Raw genomic sequence first — 9,633 nt, 5'->3', positions numbered from 1 at the left:
AGACGACTAGTGAGGAATTAAGTAATGTGTTTTACCCCACCTACAGCTTCACTGAATTCTTTTTATTTTAAAAAATTTTTATTTATTTATTTTTTAAAGTCTCTCTTTTTTGGGGGGGGGGACCATTTTTAAAGTCTTTATTGAACTTGTTACAATATTGCTTCTGTTTTATGTTTTGGATTTTTGGCCGAGAGACATGTGGGATCTTAGTTCCCTGACCAGGGATTGAACCTGCATCCCCTGCATTAAAAGGTGAAGTCTTAACCACTGGACCACCAGGGAAGTCCCTGAATTCTTTTCAGTTGTACCCTAGCACACTTTCCCCCTTCTCGGCAGCTAGGTATGAGGTTACCCTTGCTTGAAGTAGGTGTCAGGTGGAACCAAGAACACATAGGTCAAGTTAAAGGGAAATATATGCTGAACAGAGGTGTAAGTTTGAAGAATACTTTCTCATCACCCCAAAAAGAAACCCTGTGTCCTTTACTTAACCACTACAGGCCCTAGGTAACCACTAACTGACTTTTTATCTACATGGATTTGCCTATTCTGGACATTTTATAGGAATGGAATCATATAATATGTGATCTTTTGTGACGGGTTTCTTTTACTTAGTATAATGATTTCAAGGTTCATCTATGCTGCAGCATGAATCAATAGTTCATTCCTTTTTATGACCAAGTAATATTCCACTATGTATTTATCCATTCATCAGTTGATAGACATTGGCTACTATGAATAAAGCTACTATGAACATTTTTGTACAAGTTTTCCTGTATACATATGTTTTCATTTCTCTTGGATATATACAAGAGATGGAATTGCTGGATCAAATGGCGAGTCTACATTCACCTTGTTCAGGGACTGCCAAACTCTTTTTGAAAGTGTTGTACAATTTTACATTTCTACCAGCAGTAGAGGGTTCCAGTTTTCCCATATCTTTGTCAGCACTTGTTATTATCTGTCATTTTTATTGTAGCCATCCCAGTGGAGGTGAAATGAAATCTCATTGTTGTATTAATTTGTGTTTCCTTGATGATTAATGATGTTGAGCATCTTTTTGCATGCTTATTGGCCATTTGTATATCTTCTTTGGAGAAATGACTATTCACATCCTTTACTCATTTAAAAAGTTATTTGTCTTCTTATTGTTGAGTTGTAAGAGTTTTTCAAAAATATTCTAGATACAAGTTACTTATCAGATACATGATTTGCAAATATTCCCTCCCATTCTGTATATTGTATTTTCACTTTTTTTATAGTGTCCTTTGAAGCACAAAAGTTTCTAACTTTGGTGAAGTCAAATTTATCTATCTTTTTTTTTGTTGCTTATGGCTTTGGTGTTATATTTAAGAGACCATTGCTAAATTCAATATTATGAACACTTACCTCTACGTTTTCTTATAAAAGTTTTATATTTAGGTCTTCGGTCCATTTTGAGTTAATTTTTGTACATGGTGTGAGGCCAAACTATTTTTTGATAATTTAATCTGTTTTAAGTGCCCATCTCTACTGATGGCAAACTTAACCTGGCCAGTTCTGGATAAATTCAGTAACTTCAGGTTTTCTCAGTCATTGCAGCTTTAGTCTCAAATTCTCCCTTTTCCTTCATTCTCCTCTCATGGGGGATTTAGCTAAATCACAGTGGGTTAATGGTACTTATTGACAGGTAGTGTAGAGTGAGTTAGAATTAGGATTAGGTGTAAATGGGGAGGTCTCTGTCCCACGATTAGCTTCAGAGAGAAGATAATGATAGAACATGAAGAAAGTTTGGGGATCTGAGATTAGAGTGAACATGCATCCCAATTGAAATATGGTTACTCTTGGAGGGAGCAAGCTTCACAGAGGTCCTGAGACTCCATAAAGATGTTGCACTAGGTGATTTTTTCCCCCCACTCACTCAACATATATTTATTAATAGGCACATGATAGTGCCAAGAACTCTTTTTTAGAGTGGAATAAAGCAGTGATGAAAACACACAAATTCTCTGCCATCATGGAACCTATATTCTACTGGGAGGAGACAGGACAAATAAATAAGCAAATAAATGTATAACATGCTATGATTAAAAAAAATCTAAGAAAAATAAATAGAGAGACTTCCCTGGGGGCTCAGTGGTTAAGAATCTGCCTGCCAATGCAGGGAACATGGGTTTGAGCTCTGGTCCGGGAAGATCCCACATGACGAGAAGCAACTAAGCCCGTGTGCCGCAACTATTGAGCCTGTGCTCTAGAGCCCGCGAGGCACAACTACTGAAGCCCACGTGCCTAGAGCCCATGCTCCGCAACTCGCTGCAACTAGAGAAAGCCGCGTGCAGCAGTGAAGACACAACGCAGCCAAACATAAATAAATAGATTTATTTAAGGAAAAAAGAAAAATAGAGTAGGGAGATAGCAAATGGGGCTGACAGTATTTTATATAGCATCGCCAGGGAAGGCCTCGTGACAAGGTGACATCAGAACAGAGATCTGAAGCAAGAGAGGGACTGAGCCTTGCAGATACACATGGGAAGAACACGCCAGGCAGAGGGAACAGTAAGTTAAGTGCCCTCAACAGGGAGCAGGCTTGGCATATATGAGGGCGAGCAAGGAGGCCAAGGTGGTTGGAATGAAGAGGGTCAAGTCAGTGGCAGGAGATGAAGTCAGAGGGGCAGTGGGGGACTCTGAGAACAGTGGTGCAGCTGTGTACTGCTCACTGCTCGCTAATGTGTAAGTGCCACTCACACATGCGTACCTGCACAGATGTACTACAATACGTTGACTCAGGGGGCACATTAAATAGGGCCATATCGGCCATGGAAGTGACTTCAGAATTCATTCTGAGATGGGAAGTCGTTGCAGTGTTTTGAGCAGAGACTTGATCTAACTTCTATTTTAACAGCGAATGTCTGGCTTCTTGGTTGAGAATAGATCATAAAGGTGCAAAGGTGGAAGTCGGGAGATCAGTGAGGAGTCTGTTACGACCCAGGAGAGAGATGATGGAGGCATGGACCAGGGTGGTAGGATGTTGTTTATACTTTGAAGGTAGAGCTGACAGGATTTGCTGACTGACTGAATGTGGGGTGTGAGAGAGGAGTCAAAAACGATTCCAAGGGCTTCCCTGGTGGCGCAGTGGTTGAGAGTCCGCCTGCCGATGCTGGGGACACGGGTTCGTGTCCCGGTCTGGGAAGATCCCACATGCCACAGAGCGACTGGGCCCGTGAGCCGTGGCCGCCGAGCCTGCCCGTCCGGAGCCTGTGCTCCGCAACGGGAGAGGCCACAGCAGTGAGAGGCCTGCGTACCACAAAACAAACAAACAAACAAACAAAACGATTCCAAGGTTTCTGAGCTGATCGAATAAAGGCAGAGTTGCCAGAATAGCTAAGGCTGGGAAGACCATTTTAAGGAGGCTTGGCTGCCATGGAAGGAGAGCCTAAACCTTTGGTGGTTGGCTGACTATCTTTGCCATGTTAACGCAGCAGTGTGACCAGATCCAGGCCTCAGACTATATAGGACACCTCAGTGGGTGGTGGCTGGTGAGGACGGGGTGAGGAGGAAGAAACCCATTGGTCTTGGGTATGTGGCTTGAAGTTTGTACCTGTTCATTAGCATAAACAATCACCCATTTGTTTTGTAATGTCTTGTTCACTGATAGTTTGTACCTAGAGGAAACAAAGAAAAACATCCATGACTTTGGCCAATAATTGTGGAGCATCCATTTGGATGTATGGTACAGGACTGTGCAACATGGGGAACCATAGAATGTAACCCATAGATCTCTTGGATAAACAGAAACCTCCATTTTCAGGGTCTTCATCTCGCTCCATCTCAAGCTTTTAAATAGCTCGTCCAATGTCTTGGAGGCTCCCAACAGTAATATCATGTATCATGTAGACAGAAGAGGGCTTCTATTATGTAACAGGCATTTCTAAGTTGCTAAGTAACCATTTCCAAAGGAGAACCCAGAAGTAAAGAGAGATCTGTCAGCTGCATGGTAGGACAATGACTGGGTCCAGTTTATCTCAGTACATTCAGGCTTTGTGCTGGCGTTTCCTGGATTCTGGGTCTAACCCTTTATTCTCCTCTATCCTGCAGGCTTTCTAAACACAGGTGTCTGAACATTAAGCTTATTCTTTCCTATTCCATTATGTGATTATAAGTCTCAACCCAAACAATCTTCAAACTGTAAGACAGCCTCGAACTGTAAATTTACATTTTGGTCAGTTGCACAATTTGGCACACACCTCTGTGCACGCCCTGGGCTCCTCCACCTTTCAGCAAACCTTGCTCTAGGGGGATTACTTAGGTCACAATTCTTTGGGTGGCTAGTGTCATCCGGAAGGGTAGGACAAAAGTCTTGTAAAATGATGAGGGTTACAAAAGCAACGGAGAAGGTGTGGAAACGTGTCCCGCTGCCAGTTTCATTTATGACCGTTGGAGCTTTAAGAGTCAGAAGCTTTAAAAGTAAACAAACCAAGACGGTCCATGAGACTGTGACAGCGGGCTCCAGGAAGTAGAAAAGTTAAACCTGGGCTCCGGGTTAAGAGAAGGGGGCACGGGATTAAGAGACCAGGAGGCTTAAGAGAAGGTTCACCGCCTATGGTTGGCTAAAAAAGTTGCTGGCCCGGCCAAGTGACTTTTACCTCATGTCCACCTGGACATCTGCTGACGGGTCAAGTTTCACTAACGCCCTATACTCGAGACAAAACCTAAAACTACATCGTCCAAATAGAAACAGACCCCCCCTTCCCTCTCTTCCCCCTCCTTCTTCTTTTTATTTTCTTTCTTTATTGTGTATTTTAAAAAATGTTCTACTTTTTCCTGTGCTTCAACACCTTCCTTCCTCTCCCTGTGTCAGCAAATTATCCACCCCACGCACCCACGCCACTCCGGCTCCTCCTTTTCATCTCCAGGCGTATCGCCGGCTCACTCCGCTCCGGTCCTGCGCGCGCGCCCCATCGCCAATTCTCAATCCTCTCCGCCCCCTTTAAGACAAGGGACTGGATCTCGGCCTCGCCATCCTTCGCTTTCCCAGGCGGGAACCGTCGCGCCCCAAGTCTAGCCTCTCCAGGGCGGCTCTCCGGCGACCGCTTCCCGGTTCGGGGATCCCGCCGCCTCTCCAGCGCCCCCCCCCACCCCCGCGTTCGGTCAGCTCGCGCCACTGCTTCCCGGGTGGCCGGGCCCTACCCCCCTACCCTGGTCGCTCCGCCCCGGCCCGGCCCCGCCCCAGGCTGCCGCCGCCTGATTGGCCTCCGCCCTCTCGTCCCCCGGCTCCTCTCCTCCCCTTCGCCCAATGGGCATCACCACCTGGTCCAAAAATTCCCCCGAGGGACCAGAGGGGCTCTGCAAGCATCAGCTCTGGCAGGGCTGCGGGGACCGCTGCGGCTGGGCGCGGAGCAGGGAGGGTAGGCGGAGGGGGGAGCGGAGGAGGGAGGAGGAGGAGCAAAAGGTGTTGGAGAGAAAACTTCTAAAAGGAACAGGAAACTTGCCGGGGAGGCGGCGGCGGCTGCGGCTCTCCCGGCGTCCGGGCGGCGCACGTCGCGGGGTGTCCGGAGCTGCAGCGCCGCTCCTGGCGGCTCCCCAGGCGCGGGGCAGGGCTGAGCCTGACACTCGATCCCTCGGGCCGTTTCCGCCGCCGCCGCTCTGGGCGCTACAGGCGGGCGCTCCGTTCCGCTTCTGCCGCGGCGGCTCCCCGGAGAGGGCGGCGAGGGCGCAGAGAAGAGGAGGGACGTATTCTTCGGAGCATGAAGCAGCATGTCCGATAAAATGTCCAGCTTCCTCTACATAGGGGACATCGTGTCCCTGTACGCGGAGGGCTCGGTCAACGGCTTCATCAACACGCTGGGGTAAGCCGGGGCGCGGGCTGGGGAGCGCTGGCGCTAGGGCCCCTAGGAACCCATCCCAGTCCCTCGTGGCGCCGCCGCGTGCCCCGGCGCCCGCTCCCGCCTGGGGTGGACGGGAGGCAGGACAGGCTCTGCGCCCGCGGACAGCGCCGTGCGCTCGGCTCGCTCGCTCGCAGGAAGCTGCCCATAGAGGCAAGACTTTCTTTGCAACTTCGTAATCTCAAGCTCAGAGACGCATCTGAAAAGGAGGAAGTGATTCAAAAGCCCGGAGACAGGCCCGGTGAAGAAGTCTTCGTTGGCTTCTCCGTGGGTTGTTTTGATTAAAAAAATTTTTTTTTCCCTTAGAGGTGAAACAGAATGCCTCCTCTTCCCCATGTTTGCTCGCCACCGCTCTCAAGCCCTTGTCCATCAGGGCCGGGTTTGTAAGCCCAGTCAATAAAAGTCCGTGGCCTTGGACATGAAACTCAGGCGATGTGGCGAGCGGGAGTGTGGCTTTTCCCTGCGGGAGGAGCTCACCGTCCACTTCGCTGAAGTAATTTCCTTTTGGCCTTGCCAAACTGGGACTCGCCCCGCCTCGGGGGCAGCTTGGGGGCTCCGACGGCCTCCTGGGTTCTAGAACTCGCACCTGATTTCTCCCCTCCCCGGGCTTTGGCCCACTGAAATGCTCAACCTCTCCTGGGACTCGGCCAAGTGCAGGGCTCTTGAGATTGGAGTTGATTTACGAATGGGGGAAATAGATATATAAGCATAACCGTGTGCTACATGGTTAAAGAGGACTTCCTTGATTACTAGTATTTTCTCTCTGTCCTGATTGTAAATACCAGCTCGCAGTTTAAACGCACACTGGCTGCACTGTATTTTGATGTGTACATTATTTTGTTGTTGTTACCGCCTGGTCTCAGTAGCTAGACTCCCCAGTCTTAGAGATTTCAGGCTGAGAAACTGGTGTTTCCACTTCGGACTGGTCACTTTTTTCTGCTGTTAGGTTTTAGGGCACATGACTTAACATACAGTGTCCCTGGACGGTGGCTTTGAGCCATGCCATTAATGGAGTGGTGTCTACCCCACAGGGGACGTGGACGTCACCAGAACTTCCCGTTTCTGTTATTTGTGCATCTCCCTTAATGGGTGAAAGAAGGGAGGTAGATTTAACTTAATCCCTTTAAGATCAATGTTAAGTGAAACTGAAGCATGGAAGAGAAAAATAGCCGAGACAGGTGCTTTTGTGCTGGGTTTGTAAATCATAAGCTGCCATTTGTTTCCCAGAGAGTTCTTAGTACAAGGTCAGTGTTTGGGCTTCCCGCAACATTTTGCAGATGGACTCTGCTGCACCTCACCCTTCCCCTCTGTAGACTCTCTAGGTGTGTTTAACCTGGTGGTTGATCAGGAAGGGCTTGGGGTCAAATCCCGGCTTCTCTGCTTGTGAACCTTATGACCCTGGGCAAGTTACATAATTGCATCTCAGTTTCCTCACTCATGGTTACTACCTCGTAGGATTGTGCTGAGGAAGATGTGAATTAACATAAGGTGCTTTGCACAGTACGTGGCATATGAGCACTTGTATTAAGGGTTAGCTGTTGTAATTGTCACTACCTAGGTGGCTGTGAGTGACAGTTACAGTCGTGGACAAAATAATAAAAAGGATTAGGAATAGAGTATAAAACCTAGTGAAATAAAAAGCCATGTTTTTGTACTGTCTTATTCAGCAAAGGCATGTGTTTTGGTCACTACATACTTTAGCAGTTGTGGAGTCTGTCCTGCTCATTTTGGAGACAGAAACCTAGGGGAAGAGAAATGAAGTGACTTACCTATGAAGCAGAGGAAGGACATTAATGCCAAAAGCTGGAACTATAACCCTGTCTCCAGACTCTCAGCCAAGTGTGTGTTTCTTTGGTTACACGTTATCTGGAGAAAAAGAAGCTTTAATGTAGCGTATGTTTGTATAAAATATTTATTCACAGTCAACATTTCTTGCTGGTGTTTTGCAAGTTGAGTTGCCTTAGAGTGTGTTTGTGCAGTATTATTTTTCTGTTGACAAACTGATTCTTGTTGAGGTTAATATGACAAGACCTCTGTGCAGCTCGATTCTAAGGTGAGGACGGATCGTTGGAAATGCTGCTGCTGGTGAAGCTTGGTGCTCTGATTAGATATTCTTTTTCTTTTAACTCATGGAACTACGTTGGCCTGAGAGTTTTAGTAGTTACAAAGCTGGCAGGAGCCTATGTTCATGCCACGTGAAACGTTATCTAGGCAAAGTAGCATCACCTACTTTGTTAGCTTAGATGACAACTGGTAGATATTTTACATTACAAGTGTGTTTTAGGACCATGAAACCAAAGCAGCATTATAGTTTTTCATTATACTTTTGTAGGCTCGTTATTTACACACCTTTTCTGTCAAAGACAGAGTACATACTGCAAGTTGAATTTCTTTGCTCTTCTATAGTTGGAGGTCAGTTGTCCAAGGTCTGTTGCTAACTATGACCTTGTTCATATCATTTATTCTCTTTTCGTGTCAGCATGTCTTTGTGGAGAGTAAAAGAGTATATGATGCCCCTGCCCCTGGGGTATTATAAAAGTGAATGAAAGAGACAGAAAGGAAAGAGCCCATTTTTTTTAGAGAGTTGCTAGGAAAATCCACATTATGCTTATATTTTTGTGGGCCTTAAGTTTCTTCAAAGTTGTGTGAATTGTTAAAGTGAATCAGAGCTCCACTGGAGACACTGGCATTGTATCTATTTAGCCAGAATGGTCTGTTCCACGGTAATATTAAAAACTCAACGGAAGAGCTAAAAATGAGGCTGAAAGTTTCTGATTTCTATCTTTGCTCTTTATCTGTTTGACGCTTTTGGTTGCATGATGGTTTTTCAAATTCACCTTAGGAGGTAGTTAGTGAGAATGGAGTTTACAGCATTATAGGTAATTCATACATATTTATTTGTCTGCAGATAAATTTTGTCTGATTTTAGTATCTCGTGTATAAATTTGTTTGGCAGGACACACGTTGTTATTATTGGCTTTTGGGAATTTTTGTAATGAGGTCATGAATTTTTCACCTGAAAAATATCATAGTTTCACTCTATTAGAGTTTAGTAGGCCCTTTTAGAGGCCCTTCCAACTGAAAATGTAGGAAGCTTTTTGTAGGCTCTGTGACCTAGCTTTTAAGTTTGATATTTCAGTCTGAGGAATTAGACCGCTCTGGTTGCAAAGACTTGCATTTCCCTTTTTCCCCCAGTTATCCTTTAACCAGGATTTACCTGATGTTTCTGAACCCTGAGTTATTGCTAAATGAGGTAGAGTATTGTTCTCCCAGCTTGTATTGGTGCAAAAGGGGCCTTGTTTATGTTTTCTAACTTAATTTTTCATCTAAAGATCTATTTAGGAAACACTTATCTTGACTTAAGGAAAACTACTTTAAATCCTGTTGGATGAAGATGGTGAATATATTTTATTTATTTATTTATTTATTTATTTCCTTGCGTTATGCGGGCCTCTCACTGTTGTGGCCTCTCCCATTTGCGGAGCACAGGCTCCGGACGCGCAGGCTCAGTGGCCATGGCTCACGGGCCCAGCCGCTCCGCGGCATGTGGGATCTTCCCGAAACGGGGCACGAACCCGCGTCTCCTGCATCGGCAGGCGGACTCTCAAGCACTGCGCCACCAGGGAAGCCCGGTGAATATATTTTAAATAAACAGTTTTTTTTGGTACTGTACATTTTAGGGTTATGGTTTTTATTTTTCTTTTAAAAGAGAAGGGAGGGGGCTTCCCTGGTGGTACAGTGGTTGAGAGTCCGCCTGCCGATGCAGGGGACACGG

At 46.1% G+C, this 9,633-nt stretch overlaps 1 protein-coding gene across 1 annotated transcript in view; it reads left to right on the top strand.

Moving 5' to 3' along the window:
- Positions 1–5,329: 5,329 nt before the first annotated feature.
- The window catches only part of ITPR2 (inositol 1,4,5-trisphosphate receptor type 2), a 547,001-nt gene continuing 542,697 nt past the window's right edge, over positions 5,330–9,633 (top strand). The window contains exon 1 of the mRNA XM_007446283.1: positions 5,330–5,822. Coding sequence (XP_007446345.1) covers positions 5,731–5,822 — 92 coding nt within the window. The 5' untranslated portion in view covers positions 5,330–5,730. The remainder of the gene's footprint in view (positions 5,823–9,633) is intronic.

This window comes from Lipotes vexillifer, unplaced genomic scaffold (genome assembly GCF_000442215.2).
Source record: "Lipotes vexillifer unplaced genomic scaffold, Lipotes_vexillifer_v1.1 scaffold477, whole genome shotgun sequence".
NCBI classification, from domain to species: Eukaryota; Metazoa; Chordata; class Mammalia; order Artiodactyla; family Lipotidae; genus Lipotes; species Lipotes vexillifer.
Note: the sequence above shows the minus strand (reverse complement) of the source record. Positions and strands in the feature narration are given on the sequence as shown.